Raw genomic sequence first — 25,703 nt, forward strand, 5'->3', positions numbered from 1 at the left:
ACTTTGTATTCAGCTACTACTGTGGTTTGATCCCCTGTAACTACAGCAGCATAATCTCCACTGTCTGTCTCTTGTAGATTGTCCAGTTTCACAGTGTGATTTCCCACTGAAAAATTAACCCTGTCTGTGTAAAGTTTTGTTTTGCCAAAGGATGAAAATGATAATAAAATACTTGTTTCATTAACTCTCCATACAAGAATAAAAAAATCCTCAGGTACATCATCTTCTCTAACACCCAGCCGTGCATCACTTCCCTTCAGCATAAACACAGAAGTCACAATGCTGGATGCTGCAAACACAGTAAACACACAATGCAATGATTATTATAATATAGAATTATGATATGATTGTAATTGATAGCAAGAAGATGATTAATTTGTAGTGCATTAAAAGGGTGACTGGGTTGAAACGCAGTCAAAATGCATTTTAGTAAAGTACAAATGAATAAAACATCAGCAAGTATTGTTTTCTCTCTTTTGTACTGACGGCACTGGCACAGTGTGATAGTTAAAGATAATAGAGCAAAGTGATAATAAAAAACAGCTAAAATAAACACGCCAGGTTTTAATAAAGAAACCCATTTAAAGACTTAAAGACTTACTTTGAGTATTATATAAGAAAAGGGGAATAACACATTGAATGATATGATCTATGTTATTCACCAACATCTATGTCTCTAGACTGTCTGTCGACTTCCTCACAGGAAATACGCCTAGTAGCCAACTGTAGCAGTCAGCAATATATTCAGTAGTAGCAGCAGAACCCCATTGCTCTCTTTTTTTCAAATTTAAACTTAATTTTGAACTTCTTAGGTAAAAACAAACATAACCTTAATTTCAACTAAAATCACAAGATCAATCCTGTAGCAGCTTATTGATGATGAAGCATTTTATCATAATCATCATCATCATCATCAGACCAGTCGGCTGAGTGTCAGGCTGTGGTTTTTCTCAAACTGAATGTTACACATTCTTCCTGTTTCCACTGCTTTCACTGTTATTTTTTAATTTAAGCAATAGACCAGATGTACCACATATACATAACACCACATTTAAATGATTTTAAATGATTTTTAATGTACAAACACTTACCTAAAATGCTGCCTTCCCTATTGTGAGCTTTTGCATACAGTACTTCCACACAGAACTGTGTTAGCTTTCATGTGATTCAACCTTGTGAGGGAGCAAACAGTAAGGCTCAGGAAACCAGGGGTAAATTAAGAAATTATAATTTATCCATCCATCCATCCATCCAGCTTGGACGTGAGTGTGTGGAACTAAAGTGCACTGAAGGTGGGTGACACCTCCAGGGCACGACCGCTGGCTGACGGTGTGTCCCCCGGACAGTGCACCCCCTCACCCTAAATGTCTTTTTTGCAGTTAAGGGTGCAGGGTGGTGATCTCTCCACCAGGGCCAGTGGGCTCAGCCCCAGGCCCCAGTGAAAGAGCCCACCCCGGCCCTAAATGTATGTGTATGTGGCTAAGTATGAGGAACTTTGGGAGATCGCCTATTCTCCAAGGTCCAGCAGACAGAGCCATCAAAGTGAAGGCTCCGTCCACTGGCCCCCCCGGAAGGGGCCCCCAGATTCCTGGACGAGTGTGTATGACTAATGCAAATAAAACTGCAGAGCATCCCACTTGGGAGGGACGGAACCTCTCCTTTTCTTCCCAGACTCAGATCCACGCCTACATCTTCTGTCAACCATGGTGGTACAGTACTACTGAAAGTGGCAGCGTCTGGCCTATCTTCCAGTTTCCTTTTTCCATTCTGTTCCCCATTTCTCCTATCGCCCACCCATAACTTCTGATTTTCCCTATTCTGTTTCTTTCTTGACATGGTCTCAGCACTCCCGGTGTTGGATGACTTTCCTCCTTTTTAATTGGCCCAGTAAGTAACTGCTAACTCCCACCTCCTCTCTTCCAGTGGCACTTTGTTAGATTCAACCTGTATTACTGATACCGGTGTGATCTTAACAGCTTAATCTTAAAGCCTGATATTGGATTGTGTCCAGTTCATTAAATTTTCACTTCCTGACCCATATATAATGCTGCCATAACTCATCATTGAGTGTATTAGCCCCTAACTCCTTCCTCTTAGATATATCATTGTATTTAACACCTTCTTACTTTTCCCTACAATTCCCTGTACATGCACCCCCATGGACCTAACACTGCTTCTTTTACATTGGCAACCAATGTAGAGGTGCATTACCACCACCTACCAAACTGGTGTGTGGACCAGAGTGAATCAATAGGAATGTATATGCATATAATGTACATGACTAATGCCCCATAACTCGCTGACCAACCAAGTGTCTCCTATAAAAAAATCCCTTTTTATTTTGGTATTTCCTGTCTTGTTTCTTGTCTGCCTTAGGTCTTGTTTTACTTATCTAGTCTTGTGACCCCACTAGCTGTAATTATTCATCAGTTATTAGTTACCGGTTATTTAGTCTCCAGTACTCGGCTCATTCCTCTGCCAGATTGTTGGGTGTTGTCACCACTTCCCAGCGTTCAGTACCGTGACCTTACCTGCTCTTGGATCCAGTCCTTGTTTGTCTAGTCCTTGTCGGTACCTCTGCCAGTGTTGGATTTATTCGTGTTGATTCGTGTACTGACCACGCTTCTGCCTGCTGTTTGGATATTGGTGCTATTAAAAGAACCAGTCTCTAGGTCCTGTTATGTGTGTAATTTTATATATGATTTCATTTTCATTCAGATCCAGTTTGTATTTTTGTACTGTACTTTAGATTTATTATGTACAGGTATTTAAGTTTTTATGCAACATGAATTGTACTTCAGGGAATCATTAGTGTCAGTAAAGTGCTTCAGTACCTGATCTTACCTTATGGAGTGTTACATTTACACACTGGCCACTTTATTAGGTACAGACACATACGTCACCTGATTCAGTCCAACACAGTAACTCTGCCACTGTTTACTCTCTAATTACTTTCATGAGATTAGAACGATACTGTCTCAGTTTTTAATTGAAGCTGTCAGAAGCGTGATCATTATTGAAATTATTGAGATGAGGTTGCTTACGTCACTGGTCTTACAGTGCAGATACAGTACAACAAACCAATCGACTGGAACGTTTGTTCAGGTCCAGCTGACAATTTGCTGTCACATTGTGAGACACAGGCGTTAATATGAGTTAAGAGGTTTTTCTTATTGATTCCTTCCATGAGATGCACAGTGACGACAGCAGACACCACGTTTAAATGATTTTTAATGTACAAAGTTTGAAAATTAAATGTAGGAAAATTGAATGAAGACAAAATTAATATACAATATATGATTGAAGTTTGTTTATTGCTCCTTATTTAACTTTTTGTTTTGTTTCAGGTTCTGGTTCTTATTAACACATTTCTTAGTAATCGGTAATCTGTGTTAATAATCTCTGTACTCATCATGTCCTTCCTGGTTGTTTTGAATGTTTCCTCTAACATGAAACCTATCGTGCAGTGAATGTTAAAGTTCATGGTTAATGTGAGGTGTGTGTGATGACACTGGTAGAAGACTCCTTAGGTCTGGTTAGATTTCTCTTCATGGTCCTCTCCATGAGATTGACAGTGATGACGGCAGACATCATGATGATCAGGCCAACAGAGAACACGACCATCTTCACCAGACAGAGAGGGAAACCAGCAGAGAGAGTCTCTGAAGCTGGAACACAAAATATGTTTCATTACTAAACTGACAAAGCAAACACAAAGTGACACACAGCAGCTGCTACAGCAGTATCATGCTACTGTACAGTATTTCAGGACATTACAGACTAAGCTAGCATCTAAACTGTGTGTTATTAAGACATTTGTCTTCAAACTTACCTTGATAACAGGAATCCTGTATCTTTGCTCCTTTGCTTGTGGTCCAGCTGACCTGGTTGCTATGGTTACACTTGATGGAGTCATTCTGAAGGTAGACACGAAGATCAGCACCGGAGGTTGTAGCTTTTGCTCTGTCTCCATCTTCACTGCAGGTTTGATTGACACATGTAAAAGTGGTGCTGATGTGAGAGTCCTGTGTCCTGCAGGTAACAGTGAGGTTACAGGAGTCTGAGCTCTTAGACACTGAGTCCACAGTCAGATTAACTGGAGACACTGGAGCTGAGTGGGCGAAAGATGAAAAACATTATAGGATATAACAGATAGAAAATATGACAGTAGTTGATCTTCATCAGTGATCGAATTTTAACAAACCTACCTTGAACTGTGACTTTGTATTCAACTACTGCTTTGATTTCATACCCTGTAACTACAGCAGCATAATGTCCACTGTCTGTCTCTTGTAGATGTTTCAACTTTATAGTGTAATTTGTCACTGAGAACTCAACTCTATCTGTGTAAAGCTTTGTTTTTCCAAAGAGTGAAAATGATACTAAATTACTTTCATTGAACATCCATACAAAAATGTTAAAATACTCAGGAACATCATCTTCCTTAACATCCAGCTGTACATCATGTCCCTTCTTCACAAACACAGACGTCACAGCTCTGGATGCTGCAAACACAGTAAACACACAATACAATTATTATTTGTATAATTATTATACAATTATATGATATATTATTGATAGAAAATGATTAATTTGTAATGCATTAAAAGGTTAACTGGGTCAACATTCAACATAAAGACTGTAATATAGTAAAATACAAATACATAAAACATCAGCAAATATTGTTTTCTCTCTATTGTACTGATGGCACTGACACGGTCTGATGGTAAAAGATAACAGTATAAAAAACAGCTAACATAAACCAGCCTAATTTTAGTCATGGAAATCATTTAAATGGTAGCAACAGACTTACTTTGAGTATGATATAAGAACAGAAGAACAACACACTGAACAATATGATCCATGTTCTTCACCAACATCTTTGTCTCTAAACTGCCTGTCTGTCGACTTCCTCACAGGAAATACACCTAGTAGCCAACTGTAGTAGTCAGCAATATATTCAGTAGCAGATGACTTCCCCCCAGTTTTTTTATACCAAATTTAAAAGTTAATTTTGAACTTCTTAGGTAAAAACTACTACATAACTTTAGTTTCAACATAAAAAGTTCTTAAAATCTGTGGTTTTCACAGTACAAACTGAATGTCATTTGTTTTTCCTGTTTCCACTACTTTCACATTTAGAGGCATTGCTCAAATACTGACTACCAGAAAGCAGCTCACACAAATATTAAGTGTCTGAGCTTTGAGCATGAAGAACAGAAATGCAGGTCTGACTTCTCCAGCTTATAGAGCTACTCAGGGTCATAAGCTATGAACTGTACTCATCACAGCAGCCTTTAGAACCTGGAGGTAAAACTGGACTAATCCAACATGTATTTCTGTGGTTATGTTTGATTGAGATCTTTTCAACATATCTTTAAGGTGGACTGCACCAAAGTTTTAATCAGTCTACATCATTTCTTAATATCATCTATCTTTGCTCCTTGGCTTGTGGTCCGGCTGACCTGGTTGCTATGGTTACACTTGATGGAGTCATTCTCAATGTAGACATGAAGGACAGCACCAGAGGTTGTAGCTTTTGATCTGTCTCCATCTTCAGTGCAGATTTAATTGGCACATTGGCCACCAGGTCGCTTTCTGTGAGAAGTGACGAACTACCATGGAGAGGTCAGAAGCCTGGGGAGCTGCTGTCTGCACAGGCTCTGTTCTAACACAATATGTACTTTAACTATTATTTCATTAAACCAGGGGTTGACAACCCAAAACGCATGGGGGGTGATGCATGACGTCAGTTTAGTAGTCAGCGCGTAGTGATGTGGTGTTTAAAGGCTGTGAGTATGATGCTCTTTTGCTGCAGTGAGAGCGGGATTGAATACCGTTATTTTTTATCCCTAATTTTTTCTATTTTTTTTCTAATTTCACAATATTTGAGATCATTCAACAGTTAGGCTTGAACCCAAACAAGACTCAAAAGACAGGACACAGACGTTTTATATTTTATTGACAGAAGATCGTAGCATATAAAATCCGTCCTCATTCTCTTTCAGCTACTTCCGTAACTAGAACTATTTTGAAGAACTGATTCCAAAACCCTCTGCTGACGATGAACTGAATCTTGCGTGAAATGTGACAGAATGTGAAGTGTTAACATGAAGTGAACCGAATGTTAAAGTTCATGGTTAATATGAGTTTTGTGTGCTGACACTAGTAAAATACTCCTGGGTGAGTTTTCTTTTCATGGTCCTCTCAATGAGATTGACAGTGATGACGGCAGACGTCATGATGATCAGGCCAACGGAGAACACGACCATCTTCACCAGACAGAGAGGGAAACCAGCAGAGAGAGTCTCTGAAGCTGGAACACAAAATATGTTTCATTACTAAACTGAAAAAGGAAACACAAAGTGACACACAGCTTGTACAGAAGATATTAATTAGCTGTGGATGTAAATGTATTTATAAAGTCATCATGTTTGCAGTTTACTCAGTGAAAATAACACTAAAGTATTTCAGGACATTACAGACTAAGCTAGCATCTAAACTTTGTGGTGTTAAGACATTTGTCTTCAAACTTACATTGGTGACAGAATTCCTGTATCTTTGCTCCTTGGTTTGTGGTCCAGCTGACCTGGTTGCTATGGTTACACTTGATGGAGTCATCGTCGAGGTAGACATGAAGAACAGCACCAGAGGTTGTAGCTTTTGCTCTGTCTCCATCTTCACTGCAAATTTGTTTGACACATGTAAAAGTGGTGCTGATGTGAGAGTCCTGTGTCCTGCAGGTCACAGTGACGTTACAGGAGTCTGAGCTGTTAGACACTGAGTCCACAGTCAGACTGACTGGAGACACTGGGTCTGAGTGAGAGAAAGATGAAAAACATTGTAGGAATATGACAGTAGTTGATCTCTATCAGTGTCTAGGATTTTAACAAACCTACCTTGAACTGTGACTTTGTATTCAGCTACTACTTTGATTTCAGCCCCTAAAACTACTGCAGTATAATCTCCACTGTCTGTTTCTTGTAGATTCTTCAATTTCATAGTGCAATTTGTCACTGAAAACTCAACTCTGTCTGTGTAAAGAGTTGGTTTTTCTCCATGTGACAATAAGACTAAATTATGTTTTCCATTGACTCTCCATGCAAGAAATAGAAAATCTTCAGCAACATCATCTTCCTTAACATCCAGCTGTACATCACGTCCTTTCTTCACAAACACAGAGGTCACAGCTCTGGATGCTGCAAATACAGTAAACACACAATACAATTAAACTGTTATTGGCTGTAGGTTATATGTAATAGTACAGTAATAGTTAGTACAGTCCTGTGTAGTCAACATAGATAAGTAGAGGATGATTCATTTGTACTGCATTAAAATTGTGATTACTAATTAACACTATGAACATGTTGTAGTACAAATAAAAAAACATCATCATAAAAAAACATCATAAATAACATGGCAAAGCAATAAAAAACAAGTTTATTTTGAGAACAATGTTTCCCTGCTGACATAAAGTAGACATATTTTCATTACGGAAGCCATTCAAAAAATAGTAACAAAATTATTATTTACCTTGAATATGATATGATAAAAACAGGAGAATAACACCTTGAAAGCGATGATCCATGTTATTCACCAACGTAGATGCTGTCTACGTCTTTAGACTGTCTGTCTCACGACTTCCTCACAGGAAATGCGCCTACTCGGCAACTAGAGTCAATAGCAGAAGACCCACCTAGTTATATGTATTTTCTTTTCAAATTTAGAACTTCATTTTGAACTTTTTAGGTAAAAAAACATATATATAAACATATAATTAGTTTCAAGTATTAATTTCTTAAATTCTGTAGCAGCTTATTGATGATGAAGCAGCTTATAGTCATCATCACCTGCCTGCAGAACAGTAGGCCCAGTGTCATGGTCTGTGGTTTTTCACAGATTTTCATGCCTTCTTCCTGTTTTGACTAATTTCACAGCGAGGGGCACTGCTCAGATTGCTCAGACCTGACTTCTCCCACTAAATGGCTACTCAGGGTCATGAGCTGTACTGCTCCCCCTCATCACAGCCGCCTTTAGAACCTGCAGATTGAGATATCTTTAAGGTGGATTTTCATCTGTCTCCATCTTCACTGCAGATTTGATTGACACATGTAAAAGTGGTGCTGATGTGAGAGTCCTGTGTCCTGTGCAGGTCACAGTGAGGTTACAGAAGTGTGAGCTGTTAGACAATGAGTCCACAGTCAGATTAACTGGAGACACTGGGTCTGGGTGGGAAAAGGTGGGAAACACTGTAATACAACATTCAGTGTTGCCACTAGATGGAGGCATTTGTTGTGATGTTTTCATTAGGTTTTGCCACCTGTAAGGCTTCATCCACATGCTTCACATGAATAGGGTTTTCACCTGTGTGCACCATCATGTGTTGCTTCAAGATCCTGGATTCACTGAAGCCTTTGCCACTGTCTGTCACCTGTGTGAACCTTTCTCGTGGACTGTCAAGCTGCTGTTTTTCCTGTAGTGTTTCTCACATCCTTTGCATGCATTTGGTTTCTCACCTGTATGAATTCACAGATGAACATTTAGATATGATTCATGTCTAAATCTTTTCCCGCAGGTTTTACATGTGAATGGCTTTCCATCTGTGGATGCTCTCATTTGGTTTTAACGCTGATAAATGACAACATTTCTTTCCACGTGTTACATACCAGAAGTTGCTTCTTGTGGGTTTTCACATAGTTTTGTAATGCACATTTACCCTTAAAGGTTCTACTACAAGTGGCACATTTAAAAAAGTCATTTTATCTGTACATTTCTGTTTATTATCTCCATGTAAAGTGGACGGTTCTAAATACGATCAGCGCGATAAAAGTTACACTTTCACTTTGCTTGTGTTCCTTATCACACTGTTCAGTCTACAGTTTATTGGATAAGACAAAACAGCATCAAGAAATTCCTCTTAAAGTCAAACATCATACAGTAGTGTTGATCTACAGCAGTTGGTCCAATATTACATACATGCTCTAGAATCTTTGTTTGAACATCAATCTTTGAACTTTGTTCCTGCAGGTTCTGTGCATTCTGGAACATAGTCCCTCTCTTTTCTACAGTGAACTAGTTTCCCAGCGTTCATCTCTGGCCCTCAGCTCTTTGCCTTTGGATTAGATCAGCGTAAAGTCCTCCTTTGCTCAGCAGTTCCAAGTGAGTCCCAGCCTGAAAGAGAAGAGGAGGCTGTTACATCAAATTAGTTTCTATATTAGACAGACCATTAAGACAGAAGCATCCAATATAAGTATCTGTAAGGAATTACGCAACACTGCATCAAGGGAATGCTGCATTGTTGTCAAGTAAATCAATCAAGGCATTTAACAGGCCATGTCAGCGCCTCTATCACTCCACGCATTCTGTAACTCACCTCCACGATGCGGCCGTTGCTCATGACGCAGATGAGGTCAGCCCCTTGAATGGTGCTCAGCCGATGGGCTATGATGAGCACGGTGCGACCCCTTGTGGCTCTGTCCAGCGCTTCCTGCACTACTCGCTCCGATTCTGCATCCAGAGCGCTGGTGGCTTCGTCCAGCACCAGGATACTGGGGTTCTTGATCAAAGCGCGGGCGATGGCGATGCGCTGCTTTTGGCCACCTGATAGTGTCACTCCTCTCTCACCTGGGTTCAGAAATATAGAGCTTACCATGCATATCAGAGTGTCCTAGTTGCTCATTCACATAAATCAGGTTCAATCATTACATTTGACAGGTGATCATAAAACTAAATGAAAGTCCTTACCAACCACTGTGCTATAGCCATCTGGGAATCCTGTAATGAAGCGGTGAGCGTTGGCTTGTTTGGCTGCATTAATGACTTCAGCATCTGTAGCCTCAGGCTTCCCAAAGCGAATATTCTCCATAATAGATGATCCGAACAATACTGGCTCCTGCACAGAGGAATACAAGACACGTACAGCAACAAACGTCACAGTAGTAGTTTTATAAAACTAACTCGTGTCAGATTCCTGTTTTAATAAAACAAGATGAGAAGCTTATTTACTTGGTTAATAAACCCAATAACTTGACCCCTGAGCCAGGACGGGTCAAGGGTTCGGATGTCCAGCCCGTCCAGTTTGATCACGCCGCCAGTTGGGTCATAAAACCGTTCCAGCAAAGACGCCACCGTCGACTTTCCTGCGATGCAGAGGGTTAAAGGTTTACAGGCCCCCACTCGCAATGTTTACAACCCCTCATCGTTAGCACAAAGTCACCTCCTCCAGATTCCCCAACAATGGCAACAGTCATACAAGGCGGCAGCGTTAGGTTGAACTTCGTCAACACCTGCTGGCCTGGTCTTGTTGGGTAACTATGAAGACAGAAAAAAATAATTCAGGTCGTTGCATGTAAAATGGTCGAGACTGGAGATGTGTTTTTACATTTAGGCTGAGGTTTGAACCTAAATGAAATGTCTATGAAGTCCACTCTTCCGGTCAGAGAGTGATACGGGATGCGTCCTCCTCCAGTCAGTGGGATGGATGGCTTCAAAGAAAGGTATTCAAACACCCGAGCCCCAGCGCTCATCCCTCTCACCATCTTTAAGAAAGGTTAAACACTGACTAAACTATACTTTGTTTATATCCACATGTCCAGGTGTAATAGTGACCTACATTCCTGTCACTTACCTGTCCAAAAAGGATGGAGACGCTGGCCAAAGACCTAAGAACAGGGATAATACACAAATTATACCCTGACATGAAGTGTAGAATATATACATTTAATTACCATGCAACCATTTTTACCTCTGAACAGTCTGAGACGCAACCAGGAAAGACATGAGGTCTCCAGGGGACATTTCATTGTTAGAAATTAAAGTCCCACCAGCAAAAATAGTTCCTAGGACAATGCCTGTATCCACATCACACGACACAACAGGAGAAGTTCAGCATGGCATTGTTTGTATAGTAGTATAGTAAAACACACTCACAGTTCAAGGCGATGTTTGACAGTCCTTGGAAAACTGCTATTCCACCACCAAGATTTTCATTCATTTCACATGATTTGTCAACCTCGTGTGCATACAGTCTGTGGAAAGAGACTTAATGTGAGCCGACAACCTGCTTTCACTACATGAATGCATGTGAACACGCGGTCTTACTGGCGCTCATGCTCCTCCATTGCAAAAGCTTTCACTGTCCGCACGTTGCCCAGTGCCTCATCTGCCACTCCTGTTGCTTTTGCCACCTTGAATTACGTAGTTTAAGGCACAGTCAGACAACCAGCCAGCTAAGCAGGACATGATACAGTACAAGAGCTGAATTACAGCATGGTCGCTCTCACCTGCTCCTGAGCTAAGCGGGACAGTCTGCGCAGGAACGAGCCCATGAGCGCTCCTGCTCCCACCAGACAGGGAAGAACCACGACCGTTAGGCCTGTGAGTTTGGGAGAGATGAAGTAGAGGGAGACGAAACATCCCACTGTCTGTGTAATACTCCTCAGACCCTGCAAACAAGCAAGAACCACACAAAAAGGCATTAAATGGCTCAAACCTACAACAGACTTAGCCTATTTTAACACACATGTAACACTTTATACCTGAGATATAACCAGTTTGAAGGATGACTTGAACTCTTGAATGTCAGCGGTCAGACGATTGACCAGCTGCCCCGTCCTGTTGGCGTCAAAGAAAGCCACGTCCTGTCTGAGACAGACGCAGTCCATTATTTACTGGATGGCCTCCATCTTTAAACTTTACACCTGTGACAGTGAATGTTTCACCACTGCTTGTTTTGTACCTCAATAAGGACGCAAAAAGGGTCTTTCTCATGTCTGCTGCCACTCTCTCCCCCACCCTGGAGAGCAGGATAATGTAGCCACACGTCAGTAGGCCCTGAACAAAGGAAGTGATTCATGAGCAGCACAACAGGCCAATTTACAGAAAACATCTCTGGCATTTATGAGCTATGAAGTACATTTTTAGAATGAGACCGAGCATGTCATAACGCACTAGGCACTAATAACTATAATAGCTTCCCCAAACATCGTGAAAGGAAAACACAGTAACAAGGGAACATTCTTTCATATCAGGAAATCCAATACAACAACACATTAACCACCGTTTCAAAGACATTGTGTCTGATAATTAAACAATATTTCTTTGACTAAATTACAATATAGAGGTTTCATAAAAATGGTAGCCTTATTTTGTAATATATTATAGTGTCCATGTGTTGCTTTTATTGCATCCACTCCCTGTATTTGTTTTTTTAATAACAAAGAGAAAAATAAATGTCATCTTTATTACAGTTACATCTACAGTCCTTTTGCAAAGGTTTACACAGTTCAACCACTTCCTCTGAACTTACTTGAAAACCATAAAGTCCAAGCAACTTCACGGCAGGACCCCTTATCTCATGGACATAATTCCCAGTATGTTCTCTCAAGTAACGGGCAACAACATTCACCAGGTCCCCGAGCATGAGCGGGATTTGTATATTTAAGATGGCTGCACCGAAAGCAAGCTGAAAAGAAAAAAAAGTTTGAATCTGATATTATGCATACGCCACATATTAGTGTAGAAATAGTGACATAACATGTAGGTGAGCTGACTTGCTGCTTACCACAACAGCCCCAATGAGAGCAAAGAGCTGAGGCTTGACAAACTCCCACAGGATGCGCCACTTGAACTCCGGCACGGAGCTTTTGGCAGCAGCCTCCCCTGGGCCGCTGTTATTCACACGTGCCTCACACTGAGCTCCGTGGCAGAACAGTCGTGCAGAGACAGTGAGCACTGCTGGTCCCAGGATGTACTTGAGAGCAGCTCCCGTGGGTCTGGACGTTCTGTGGGGAGAGTGTCGCGCGGCTCTTTGGACGAGGCTCCAAACACGACTCAGAGTATTTCCAGTGCGTTGTGGAGCATTTGCATTACATCCCAGAGATGTGTAGCACCTAGATGGGAGAAAGGTTTGGTAACACAATTAGAAAGTCATGGACATTTTGCAAAACTACTACATCCAAGGTGTCTACAGTTTTAATATTAAATACTTAAAGATCTCTTAGTTTTTCAATAAAAATCTGAAGAAACATAATTTATGTGAATGTATTTTTTTATTTTAAATCACTTTTGCAGATCAACAGATCAAGTGCTGACAACTGACCAGTCAAGAACTAATATCTCCTGTGTGAAACCAGATCTCGTCCGTGTTTGTCATTCAACATGTGGCTGATCCAGGAGATAAGCCGGGGCTGTCATTAGCTCAACTAGCCGCCGGGGTAGCATCGTCCTACCGTGACAGCTTCCATGCGTCCGCCGCCGTCCTGCATCGCGGTGGCAGCGACAGCAGCCGTCCGGGAGCAGTGGCGTTTGCTCTGCCGCAGAGTAAAAGGAACATGTTTTATGCGTGTTAGTGTCTCAACGGGCGCACGGAGTGCAGTGTTGGCTAAGCTCCGCTGTAAGCCAAAGGCGACATGGAGGCCGCCATGTTGACGCTGACCCACAGTGCATCTCTCCCACTACAGCGGACTTTGCCGTTACCCTGGACGCTCATTTGCGACAATTTACTGATAATTTACCGAGCACATTAAAACTTAGTGACACGTTTTACGCGCGACGTGCAACAACTTTAACCAATAAAACCACGAAAACAGTCTTTCTACTCTGGGAAACTACAAACGCGAACCGGATGTGACGTCAGCGCCGGACATGGCGTCAAGCGCGTTTTTGTTGACATTTATTTGTTCAAGACAAAAACAGTGGACACGCACAGGATGGTGTATTTTTGGACTTCGGGACAGAGCGATGACCCCCCCCCGCGTCGCCATTCATAGATAGCCGCGTGTAACGAACCAACGCCCGTTAACATCCGACTCGAGGTGAAAACAACGGAATCCACAGCGGCAGATGGACGGAGCAGGTCGGGTACAAAACAAACCGTGTCACCCCGACCACACGAGTGGCTGAATCATTCACAGGCTAGCCAGCCGCCACACAGGCGGCGTCCGCGTTAACCTACACGCAGGTGTCCTGCGTGCATCACTCGTCTGCTCGGCAGCTCGTTTCTAGCTGCTTCCTCGCGCTGAGCAGGTCTTCGCCGTAGCTGGAGAGATTAAACCTCTGTCCGTCCACTACAGCAGCTGGCCAGCTAGCTAATGTTAGCCGCGGCTAACGTTACCCCCCACTTGAACTGCTGAGTAACAGCCACATAATGTAGGCGAGATTGCGAGACTGCGATCGTTTTGGACAGTGTTTACTCCGAGTGGCTCGTCAGTTCGGGGCGACGCTTAGAATGTGAAGCACCATGGCCAATTTTGAAGCTTACCAGGAGTACCAGAGAATCGAGGACTTCGAGGAGGACTCTCCTCCCGGGGAGGAAGATCTATTGTTGCACGTGCCCGAAGGCCTGAAAGGTAAACAGCTCCACTAAACGTGGTCTTGGGAAAGAAGTGCTGTAGTTAACTGATCAGTACATTAAAAGTCTGTAATGATGTTATGATCCTGGGTTGACGTTGATTTTCTGATGCTTTAACTTGTGTTACAGACTCATGGCACCACATCAAGAACCTGGATAACTTCTTCGCAAGGATATCCTTTTTAAGTTACAGTAAACAAGTTAACAAAGTGCACAGTCACAGGGTCACAGGGTCTAACACACACACACACACACACACACACACACACACACACACACACACACACACACACACACACACACTTTAGTCTCCTACCTACTGATTTTCACCGTAGAAGCCATAAATCTTCAGTGTTACTATAAACAGGGTGGGAAAGTTGTGTAATAGATATACGTACATGTGTTGGTTTGAAAGATCATCTTTGCTTTAACCTACTTTTACTGACTGTACAAGACATGTGTAATCTTTTCAGTGGATGTGTTTGAGGTTTGCCTTAACCAGTAGGTCCACATCTATCATTTTCATCAGAAGAATGGCTTCGCTTGTATGATGATGTCGGAGTTCTTTGAACTTGTGTAAGTATAAAGAAATGCAGTGTGAAACAATTAGGTTGAGGTTGGTACACACACTTGGGTCAACGTATGTCACTGAGCATTTTTCATGCTATGACAGTGAAAGGTGCCTCAAGCATACTGTCATGAAAAGTTCAGCAGAAGCTGTGAAGTATTTCAGTAATGTTTGCTTGTAGCATGAGATTTATCGTTGCACAACTTATTCTTTTGCCTGATAACTTCATTTTCACAGAGAACTATTCCTTTCATTGCTCTGGTGCTTGAGATAATTTAGAGCTGCGGTTTGCAAATAGGCCTTCGTCATCAATGGCTTCTGGTTCAGTGTCTATCTGATTGTGACCACAGAGAGAGTTATTAGGAAGCCCCATAAAACCACAAGCCTGACAAAATCCACCACAATGATAGTCTCAACCTGTAACTGTACTTAGTAAGTCAACAGTGATATCCTGCCTACACATGTTGTTGTTACTTAATCAGAACATACAGTATGGTTTGTAGCTTGACAAATACAGTGACTCTCTGCTAGTATATTACACTATTTCTTGTTTTTATTGTGGTTTGGTTTTGGTGTAACTTCCTTTTAATTAATTTCTTTATCTCCTCCCTAACAGTCAGTTTTTGTTTGTGGTCACGTTCACAACCTTCCTTGTAAACTGTGTGGAGTATGACGTGCTGTTTGCCAATCGAGCCGTCAATCACACCACGCCAGGCCTGAACCCCTTGGACAGGAACAAAGTCACTCTCCCAGATGCCATTCTACCCAGCCAGCAGTGCACGCAAAGGTAAAAGTGATCATCAGAGTATTTCAGAGAGCTGTTACAATCTGAAAATATGTTTTCCTATGGAAATAGGAGAATTCAAGATGAATTAATTGAGACTGTCACAAAAATGTCAGCCCTGCGATGGACTGGCGACCCGTCCAGGGTGTACCCTGCCTCTCGCCCGTAGCCAGCTGGGATAGGCTCCAGCTCCCCCGTGACCCCGCACTAGGGAGTAAACGGTTGAGAAAATGGATGGATGGATGGATGGACAAAAATGTCATGTTTTTTGTTATAAAGCTGTTGTTCTCAAGCAGACCTGGCTGTGTATATATTATTAGAGCTATTAGAGCTTAAGAGGGATGAATTTGTCACAAATGAACACAAACCACACTTTTAAACATAATTACTTAATGGACTGTGTTAGATAAAGTGGGAATAAGACATATTTAACAGTAAATGTGTTTCAAGCAACAATCTTTGTTGATCACACTAAAGTCTTAGTTTAAAGTATGACACATGTGATGTTGGTTTCTGTGAAATGTATTTCTTTGCTGTTTATCTCAACCTGAGAGCAGCAGCTTCAGGTTGCAACATTCCAGCAATTGAGGACTAGTGAGAGGAAGGTATTTGTGTACTGTGATCAGAGCGGCTTAAGAGAACAGGACAGTGTAATGGATAGCTTTTCTGAGGCAAAACTGTCCAGCCAAGATAGCGACAGCCAAGCTGAGGACCACATGACGCTATCTGGCTGCAAGGGAACAGCCAGACCAGCCCCCGCCCCCAACCCTCTGTGTCATATTTGTTCTAAGACGTAGCCTAGCCTTTGACAGCTCTCCTCGGCTAGTCTAATAAGCCTTTCATCCATTCTTTCTGACTGTAGCTCCAAAGTCATTTCTGTGAAAGTCAGTGAAGTTCAACATACTCTAATATGAGAACAGTATGAAAGCTGTCCTCTTAATGCCCCATTTCTAATTACCATTTGGTAAAATGGGTGTTTGTCCCGAGGGGACTCCAAGGCTTTGTTTGTATGCGAAATAATTAGGACAGTGCATAAAATATTACTTAAGTGTTGGCTGAAGTGGTCCTGTAAGCAAACATGGCTGCTGCTCAACTAGTTGCCATATTTTGCTTTACACACTAGAGGTTCAGTTTTCATTCACACAAGTTGTTATATTATCTGTTACAAAGGATTTTCTTTGATTCTCATAATCAAAACAAGCCTTGTCTTCATCCTCTGTTTCTGTTTAGAATTCAAGAGAACAGTTGGATCATCTTCCTTCTCATCATGGCAGCCATCTTCTGGATCTATCGACTTGTTAAAGTCTTTTGCAATGTTCTGAGCTACTGGGAAATCAGGCAATTTTACATTAAAGCACTGAAGATCAGAATGGTGAGTGATACAAATGTCACACAAATGTGTCTTCTTACAGACGTCTAGACCGTCTGCCAGTTTCACACTTTGAGTTATGTTGTCATGTAATACCCCCACATGTCACACAGTTAGTTTTGTGCTCTTCTTGTCGCAGGATGAACTATGCAACTTTACGTGGCAGGAAGTCCAGGACAGGCTTATCAGCTTGCAGCGGGAGCAGCAAATGTGCATACACAAGAAGGAGCTGACAGAACTTGACATCTACCACCGCATCCTGCGATTCAAGAACTACATGGTGGCCATGATCAACAAATCCCTGCTGCCTGTGCAGCTGCAGCTCCCCCTGCTGGGGAATGTGGTGTTCCTCACCCAGGGCCTCAAGTACAACTTTGAGCTCATCCTCTTCTGGGGTCCAGGCTCCCTGTTTCAGAATAAGTGGAACCTGCATCCCAAGTACAAGCGCAATGGGAACCGCCTCGAGCTTGCCCAGCAGCTTAGCAGAGTCATCCTGCTGATTGGTTTGGCCAATTTGCTGCTGTGCCCCTTCATCTTAGTGTGGCAGGTGCTCTATGCCTTCTTCAGCTATACAGAAATCATCCGCAGAGAACCTGGGAGCCTGGGCGCGCGGCGCTGGTCCCTGTACGGTCGCCTGTACCTGCGACACTTTAATGAGCTGGACCATGAGCTGCATGGGCGTTTAGGTCGGGGCTACAAACCCACCTCCAAATACATGAACTCCTTCACATCGCCGCTTCTGACTGTGCTGGCCAAGAACATTGCATTCTTCTCAGGCTCGGTGTTGGCTGTTCTCATTGCACTGACTGTCTATGATGAGGATGTTCTCACAGTGCAGCACATACTCACCGCTATCACTGTGCTGGGAGTTGTAATCACTATCACCAGGTAAACTTTCACGGATCTGGATTGTTTGTTTTACTACTTCTCCAATCATTTTAAATTGAATTGAGTATGTTTACTTCTCTGCAGTTCATCTGTTCTGGCTTTAAGGGTACTGTTGTGTTCACGTTTTGTACCTGTCCTGTCCTAGGTCCTTCATCCCAGATGAGCATATGGTGTGGTGTCCGGAGCAGCTGCTGCAGTGCATGCTGGCGCACATTCACTACATGCCAGACCACTGGAGGGGCAATGCTAACAAGAGCGAGACCCGTGACGAGGTGGCTCAGCTGTTCCAGTACAAAGCGGTGAGCAGGACGGAAACATTCTCTCACACTAGGCCTGAGATCGTAAATGTGGTGTGGTGGCAGCAGCACCTGGTCAAAGCTCACACTTTGATGTTTGGAATGTGAATACGTTAACAAATTGACAACATCTCTGTCCATAATAGGTGTTTATCTTGGAGGAGCTCCTCAGTCCGATAGTCACACCCTTCATTCTCATCTTCCATCTGAGGAACAAGTCTCTAGAGATCATTGACTTCTTCAGGAACTTTACAGTAGAGGTGGTTGGAGTAGGAGACATTTGTTCCTTTGCACAGATGGACATCAGACGCCATGGAAACCCAACAGTGAGTCTCATTCCTTTGATACAGCTCAATCCACTCTGTTCATTAGCTGCTGTACCGATGCTGTGCTCTTCTTATTGAATACAGTATTCATACAGTAAGCGTTCTTCTTAAAATCTTCCTGCAGTGGCTGTCGGCAGGCCAGACGGAGGCCTCTGTCTACCAACAGGCTGAGAATGGCAAGACGGAGTTGTCCCTCATGCATTTCACCATTAAAAACCCACACTGGCAGCCGCCGCAGGAGAGCTCAGTGTTCATCAGCCATCTGAAGGAGAAGGTGCAGCATGATGCACAAAGCGGCCCCTCCACGCAGCTGCTGCTCTCTGAGGCTCCTCTCTGCACCTCCCTGCAGTCCAACGAGTCTGCCATCGGGGTAAGAAGTGCTGAAGCCACAAAAATCAAAAAACTGTACTTAGAAAATGAGGTGATAAACAACAGTATAGCTTATTAAAACAATCATTAACTCCTCTCCAGAAAATGTTGTCCTTCATTAGCTTTTAATCCATGAGTTGCCCTATTAAAACAATCAATTCTTCTCTGTTCTGTTTGCAGCCTGATAATCTGTTGGCCAGCGTCCTGGCTCATCCCATCCTAACTGCATCTGGACTACAAGGGCGAGACCATCGCTTCATCCCCCCCGCCACTGCCGCCTCTGCAGCCGCCAGCGTCCTGGCGTCTTTGTCCACCTCCCAGGTCGCACATACTCACCGCGCCCACTCCTCCATCCCCCCCGAGAGCACCATGTACCGCAGCGACCGCACCGGCATTGACAGGTAGCTCCCGTCCAGCTGAGCCGTTGACCTGCTTTAACAAGGTTCAGGTATTTTTAAACGGCTTGCTTCTTTTTCAGCATGTGTATCAGCGACTCCCGCGTCCGGAGCAATGCACTCCAGTCAGAGTTTGCCTCGGCAGAGATGAGCCTCCATGCCATCTACATGCATGAGGTAACTGTCGTCTGACTCTCTCTTGCCGAGCTTTAAACTCGAACACAACCAAACCTGTGTGGTGTGTTTAATGGAGGGGTAAAATGTGCTGACGCGTCCACATCTGCTTGTGTGTTCAGCTCCACCAGCAGAGCTCCCATCCACAGAGAAGTTTGGGGCAGAGCCAGAGCGCCATGCCAATGAGAGATCTGCACACGAGCACTGGTAAAGGAAAGCTTTCATGTAGAACACAGGCAAAACTAAAAGACTGACAGGTCTCATTACATTTAAACTGCAGAAGTGACTCACCTGAAAAATATAGTACATACAAATAACATAACTGAGACAATTCCAGATGTTCTTCAACCTGCTATAAACAGTAAGTCAGAGAACACATGTAAATAATAATAAGACATCATTGCATATTTTGTATTTACTGTGTAGGGTCACTTGTTGTATGGGTGCATGAATTAATCTATAAATAATATATGTTGTTTTCTTTGTTTCCTACCAGGCCTCCAGCCCCACAGTGGCATTGGTTTCAGTGTGTCGATGCCTGCCCCTGTCCACCTTGGGGGTTGGCAGGAAGAGGAGGAGGAGGATGAAGGTGACCAGGAGATTAACAGTGGATCTACTGGAGAGCAGGGCACTGGGGGTAGTTGTTGACGTGCCTTATGTCATAAGGTACATAGAACTCTGCGGTGTGTGGTTCTGAACTATGTGATATACTTGTTTGTTAAACCTAACAACACTGGCTTTTTATCCTCTATAGGATAATTAGCCATTATCATTTTTCTTCTTTTTTTTTAGTGTTTACATTTTGCTTTCTTCAACAAGCATTGTGGCCTTAGATGAGCTTCGTGGAGCGTTTAGCATGGACCTTTAAACCGTCATTCAGCATTTCTTGAGGGAGGAATTCGTTAAATAATCACTCTCTGCCCCCCCCCCACGCGTCCTCCTGTCACGTCGGGCAGACTGTGGCGTCAGGGAAAACACACGTCTTCCATCCGTTTCACGCGATCATACGTTGTACAGACAAACCGGCCTAAAAGGTTCACGCGACTGAGGCCGACAGCGGGAGTGTATTCATAGATCACTGTGTGACGGTGGGTGTGGAACGCAGACGGCTGAGGGCGACGCCTGCCGAGCCTGTGAGCAAGAACGGCGCCGCGTTCTGTGCTACAAAGACTGCGAGTTGTATCATAGCTGCCTGAACAATTTATATCATGTGAAAACAAAAGAAACATTTCAAGGTGTGCTATTCATCCTGACGACTTGTAAATACACTTTTGCATCGTATTTAAAGTCTAAGTTTTTACTACAAGAACCAATTGTTGAATTAGATACCAAGTATTGATGGATAAGAGCTCACAAAATATAGTAGTGTATACAAACTACTAAAGTACTGTGTGTATGGGTGTTTTAAAGCAGACGTACACATGCTTTAATGCTGCTGTCTGTACAGACTGTGTTCAGTATTCAGAAAGTGATGGTGGTTTAAATTTATGGGCATCAGTCACACTTGCCGTGAAAATCTCAATGCAGATAGAAGATGTCTTTCAAATTGGCTTCATGCCGTAACATCCTCATAGACAGATGTATTTAAGTCCTAGTTTTCCATATTACCTCAGTGGCGTGAAGTAAACTAATACTCCAAACGATACCTCTGCGTTGTATTTACTTCTGTAAATACAGACACATATCAGGGTTGTTTTTTTTTTTTTTGTAGTGAACGCAATGAATCTTTTAACTGCATTTTGGTTTTAATGACAGGTGTAAGTTGAAGCCATGTAACGTTCTTATTTCTTGTCAAGCAGCAGAAACACTAGAGACACATTATTATATTGCATCTGACAGTTTGTTGCATACTAGCATTTTTGTGTCTTTTTTTTTTCCAATATGCTCACAAACGTGAAACCACACTGACCTGTTTCAGAGTGTGCGCTGTGTCTACAACTTCAGGTTTGAAAATGTTAAGGCTGCAGTTTCCACAGTCAAAGTTGGCTTATTTTCTTAGCTTTAGAAATATTTATTGCCCTTTCCCTGTCAGATATTTAATTATTGAAAATCAATTATTTATTGGCAAAAAAAATTAGATTTTGTCACATAATTAACTCCCCACTAATAGAAGAATTGAACCCACCTTCTCCCAATGTATTAAAAATCATTTAGTTATGTTTGGTTTTAATATTGATTTATTAATTCTAAATCAAGCCCAGCTGCATGACATTGAATGTGATTTTTGCTTAAAATAAGCTGGGACTAAATCTGCTTGTAAATGCAGTGCACAGAATATAATTCTCTATTTCATTCTGCTTGGATCACAGAAGAGGTGGTTCTCCTTTCATCCATTACTGCTAGACGTTAGATGGTTCAGATTGGCCTCACCCTCTCACAGATTCAAAAATGATTCCACTTCCAGTGCGTCTGTGAAAGAAAAGAGCATATTTATGTTAACATGATCGCTGAAGAAAAACAAAAAGATCAGTCTCCATCCTGAGCGACCTCAGTGTTTGTATATAAGCGTAGCATCAGCACATAGTGTATCATTATTATCCACAGCAAAACATCTGGAACCCCACAGCCAGATTCACACGGTGGTTCTCACCTCTGGTCAGTAAATGTTCAGCCTGTTTCTGTGACTCTGGTCACTGGTTCGATGTGGTGCATCACACATCGACTTGTGTGTCACGTTGTAAAAACACTGGAGCTCAACTTTGTGCACAGAGTTGGTTTCTTCTCCCCGTCTCCACATTTACGCCGTGATGTTTTATTTTGAGCAGTGCCTTAGTATTAAGGATCCATATTTATTTACACATCATGTAAATCATATGTTTAAAGATGAAGCAGCACATATGCACAGTGTTTTTTTTTTTTAACATCGCTGTCACTGTAGCGTCGAGTATGTAGTTAAACTGTGGTTGTGGTCAAAGGAGAGATGAGTAGGAAGCTGCTCTGAGATCGCGTCATCTCTCTCTCGCGCCACGGTTTCTTATCCACTTCACACCAGTCCGAGCGTCACAGCGACTGGAACCAGGTGCTAAGGAAATGTTTTGTTTTTGTTACATAGGCATGTTCTTCAAATAAAACACTAGCTGAACGATGAAACATGCCAAAAGAACCGTGTTTTCAGCACAGCTTTACATACGTGTGTTGTTTGCTCTGAGTTTGTAGAGGCAAATAAATCCTGAGTGTGTTTAATCTGTTCATGTGTGGTTGATTTCGTGGCCGTTTATTTGAAATAAACAGATTTTAAGTTACTGTGTTTTACGTTTTGTGTGTGTGCGCGTGTAGTGTTTTTTTTGAGAGTTGTTGTCATCATTTAGAGCTCATACGCCATCTTCTGTCCTTTCTTCACTGACCTCTTTGCTGACGTTCGTCTCACTTCATCGTCTCCTCTGTAATGTCCAGTTGAGGTGACGCCCACGTGTGTCCACTGTGAACATGATACAGCCATGACCTTATTCTTGAAATGGCTGCGAGGGGGCAGCTGTGAGACCGTGTTCCTCAGATAGTGTTGAATGTACACTTGAAGGCTTTTAGATGAGCTAAAAGCACAGCCTGCTGCTGTGAGCCGGTTGTGTCCTTCAGGTGGAAGGTTGTTCCCACAACCTTCAAGTCGCCCTAATTGGAACTAGTATCATTATCATGATCAGCATTGTTTCACTGGAGAAACTAATTTGTTAAACTTGATAAAATCAACACTTGCTTATTGCACCCACACACAGGTGGAGATGCAAACATCCATATATTGTTTTTGTGTGTTTTTTGGGGTTATGTAACCCAACACACAGTAGCCAGACCAGCATGAAGCTGGCACTAGCAACGCTGGATTACCGTCTGCTAGAGTTTCGGAGGGTTTAAATCAGGGTCCAGGCGACCTGCTGCTGTCAGTCACTGGTCCTGGGGGGGAAAGCCCGCACTAGACAGAAAGAAAAAGTGTTGTGGAAGCTTCGAAACCGGCGGTAAATGTAAACTGGCCTTTATTCTGGACCCTGAACTGAAGATTTGCTTTCATATGAAAGGTTCTGTGCTCTAAAGTTGCAGTGTCATGCTGATTGGCTGCTGTTGTGACGACGTGGGAGAAACATGCATCATTGCATTTTAAGCATTTGTGGGATGAAGTCATAATTTAATTATGGGTCTGACCAGCTGGGGAAAAAAAAGCAGCTGTCACGGCGGAGGTTCTGGAAAAATGTGGTACCGGCGCTGTGACTGACGGGTTCAGTTAATCTCTGATCTTTCCCAGTCACAATCGGGATCTGTTCATTCAAAACACATCCTCGCACGGTGAACGTCAGAACCACTAAGTCTGTGTAGATACTGTCTGTAGGAGAAGTGATTTAGACAATGGACCAAAACAGTCCACAGCAAAAACCTGCAAATGATCCCACTAAAGTACTATGAAGCCACCACTTCATATTTACTGGGTTAATATTTGGGAAATTACTGAGCAATTATTTCCCATTAATCCATTATTTCATCTCTCTTTCAACTAACTCCAAGTCGTCTGTGTTTTTGTCCAACGATACGACTGTCTCAAGCTGTGACACACAAATAAGTGTAAATAATTATTGTTCAATTATGATGACTTTTTAACTGAGTTTTTAATGTACATGATGGATGTCTGTTGTGTGTGCGTTTCTTTACATAATAAAGAAGCACGTGTCCAGATGCTGCTAGCGTTTCACTGTGTACAGATACAGATAGACTTTGTGTGCGTGCTTGTTTGTGAATAAACTACAAGACAACAAACAGAAGGAGAACGCGTGTCTTCTACGAACAACCTTTCACGCAGACGCCTGAAAGCTGTTGATGGTGAAGGTGAAAGCTTCCACTGTGCAGACTGAAAACACGCTTCGTGCAGTAGCCTGATATTGGGCGCGTTGAGTTGTTTACGACGTACGTGTTGCAGTGGCGCTAAGCTGCAGTGTGCGGCCCGCAGGGGACCGCCGGAGCGCGGGGCCAGCGCCTCCTTCCCGACCTCCTATCTCCACGCTCTAAATGACAAGTCTATTTTGGAAAGGAGGCTGCGCCAAAAGAGGCACGTCAGCTATGTGGCATCATGAGGCACCGGAGAAGAAAGAAAAAAAGGAGTCTAGTCCACCGCCCACCGCCGGACACTGGGGGGGATGTGCCACCATCCCGGATTTACAACCGTTCAAGCATATTTGCGCACAAACGCAACTTTTTTAATGGGATTTGCGCCAGTGACGCTGCAGTAGGCGATCACCCGGGAAGCTGACGGACAGCGGGCGTCACGTGACTCACGCGAGCGTTTTACCTGCGAGGCTGAAGCTTGGAGGTAAGAAACGGTGGCCACTAAATACACACCGACTAAGTAATTATACCGAGAGCTCAACACGAGTTACAGCGGCGTTATATACATACTTATTAACTTACACACTGCAGGTTCCCGTGTCACTTCCCGTTAATTGGCTTGTTACCTTCAAAACGGCCGCTGATCCCTTTGCGCCACTTAACGCTGCGCTAAACTTGCGCATCTCCGCAAACGCGCTAATCAGTAACGGAACCTCTGACACGTTTTGAATATGATTTTATTAGTTCAAAGCGGGGGAGCTTGCGGGAAACGCAGCCCTTATCGAACAGCCTCCGTCCGTCTCGCTTCTACAAATGGCCATGAAGACAGAGACGGGCTCTGACAGCTGAGGTTATTTTTGGGACAGGCAGCACAAGCGATAGAGGCGATAACGCTGGCGAATATCAGCCACCGAGAGCTGCTCTGTGACCTTGTTGCAGGAGAATTCTTTTGTTTGTTGTTTTAAACTACCCTCCCGTTGAACGTGATGAAGTCGCGTCTTTATAGTAACGCACACCTGCAGAGCCAGTCTGTCACTGTTGCACCTATAAATGTGCCGCATATGATTTATGTCTATTTATGTTTAGCGTATTTATGGAGCACAGACAAAAAACCCTCGGCTCACAGTGGTTTCCATGTGTGTCTTTCTATTTTAACGAGTGGTCAATAAGTATATTTATGTGGCCATACAATTATTGTACTTGTTTTGATCACATTTATTATATTTATTTCCTGATATGTAACACAATTGGTTCTGTCACTAATTCAGTTTTTCAAGTTGGAAACTTTATAATTGCTCCTTAATTAAAAAAAAAAGAAGAAACCGTCTGTGACCTCAATACAGAGAGTTTAATTAGGAAATGCTGTTATTTAATGTTGCAT

General features: G+C 42.7%; 5 protein-coding genes and 1 long non-coding RNA gene across 21 annotated transcripts in view; 2 read left to right on the plus strand and 4 right to left on the minus strand.

The window, feature by feature from the left end:
- Nucleotides 1-3,213: 3,213 nt before the first annotated feature.
- Nucleotides 3,214-4,908, minus strand: LOC114845163 (uncharacterized). The gene is made up of 4 exons (XM_029133028.3): nt 4,814-4,908; nt 4,209-4,505; nt 3,833-4,111; nt 3,214-3,668 (listed from the first exon to the last, which is right to left on the minus strand). Exons 1-4 carry the CDS (start codon nt 4,878-4,880, stop codon nt 3,487-3,489), a joined length of 825 nt encoding a protein of 274 aa, XP_028988861.2. The 5' UTR covers nt 4,881-4,908; the 3' UTR covers nt 3,214-3,486.
- Nucleotides 3,214-7,874, minus strand: LOC114845164 (CD48 antigen-like). The gene is made up of 5 exons (XM_029133029.3): nt 7,534-7,874; nt 6,900-7,199; nt 6,538-6,816; nt 5,525-6,316; nt 3,214-3,662 (listed from the first exon to the last, which is right to left on the minus strand). Exons 1-4 carry the CDS (start codon nt 7,586-7,588, stop codon nt 6,141-6,143), a joined length of 810 nt encoding a protein of 269 aa, XP_028988862.1. The 5' UTR covers nt 7,589-7,874; the 3' UTR covers nt 3,214-3,662; nt 5,525-6,140.
- Nucleotides 7,875-8,757: 883 nt separating this feature from the next.
- abcb8 (ATP-binding cassette, sub-family B (MDR/TAP), member 8) lies at nt 8,758-13,484 on the minus strand. The gene is made up of 16 exons (XM_029132394.3): nt 13,230-13,484; nt 12,563-12,890; nt 12,308-12,463; nt 11,738-11,832; nt 11,538-11,643; nt 11,283-11,444; nt 11,101-11,186; nt 10,930-11,027; nt 10,745-10,850; nt 10,628-10,661; nt 10,402-10,538; nt 10,217-10,311; nt 10,006-10,139; nt 9,745-9,892; nt 9,374-9,624; nt 8,758-9,171 (listed from the first exon to the last, which is right to left on the minus strand). The coding sequence occupies exons 1-16, from the start codon at nt 13,331-13,333 to the stop codon at nt 9,088-9,090; spliced, it is 2,124 nt and encodes a 707-aa protein (XP_028988227.1). The 5' UTR covers nt 13,334-13,484; the 3' UTR covers nt 8,758-9,087.
- Nucleotides 13,485-13,703: 219 nt separating this feature from the next.
- On the plus strand, nt 13,704-22,761 carry atg9b (autophagy related 9B). 2 transcript variants are annotated; one of them, XM_029132393.3, is made up of 14 exons: nt 13,704-14,348; nt 14,480-14,523; nt 14,862-14,926; nt 15,535-15,705; nt 16,933-17,074; nt 17,211-17,959; nt 18,105-18,258; nt 18,402-18,581; nt 18,706-18,951; nt 19,131-19,351; nt 19,429-19,522; nt 19,642-19,726; nt 20,016-20,185; nt 20,312-22,761. In XM_029132393.3, the coding sequence occupies exons 1-13, from the start codon at nt 14,240-14,242 to the stop codon at nt 20,165-20,167; spliced, it is 2,412 nt and encodes an 803-aa protein (XP_028988226.1). In that variant the 5' UTR covers nt 13,704-14,239; the 3' UTR covers nt 20,168-20,185; nt 20,312-22,761. The 2 variants fall into 2 exon arrangements, with proteins under 2 accessions (XP_028988226.1, XP_028988225.1); XM_029132392.3 differs by having other exon boundaries at nt 20,016-22,761.
- Nucleotides 22,762-22,905: 144 nt separating this feature from the next.
- On the minus strand, nt 22,906-25,327 carry LOC114844800 (uncharacterized). Its single transcript, XR_003783766.2, has 3 exons — nt 24,905-25,327; nt 23,339-23,423; nt 22,906-23,125 (listed from the first exon to the last, which is right to left on the minus strand). It is a non-coding gene; the product is annotated as an uncharacterized LOC114844800 (long non-coding RNA).
- Nucleotides 24,545-25,703, plus strand: part of obscnb (obscurin, cytoskeletal calmodulin and titin-interacting RhoGEF b) — a 34,406-nt gene continuing 33,247 nt past the window's right edge. For 6 of the 15 annotated variants that reach the window (XM_029132379.3, XM_029132381.3, XM_029132382.3 and 3 more), the window contains exon 1: nt 24,545-24,806. The gene's annotated coding sequence lies outside the window, so the exon portion shown is untranslated. The remainder of the gene's footprint in view (nt 24,807-25,703) is intronic. The other 9 variants (XM_029132380.3, XM_029132386.3, XM_029132383.3 and 6 more) reach the window with 5 other exon arrangements.

This window comes from Betta splendens, chromosome 17 (genome assembly GCF_900634795.4).
Source record: "Betta splendens chromosome 17, fBetSpl5.4, whole genome shotgun sequence".
Classification (NCBI taxonomy): domain Eukaryota; kingdom Metazoa; phylum Chordata; class Actinopteri; order Anabantiformes; family Osphronemidae; genus Betta; species Betta splendens.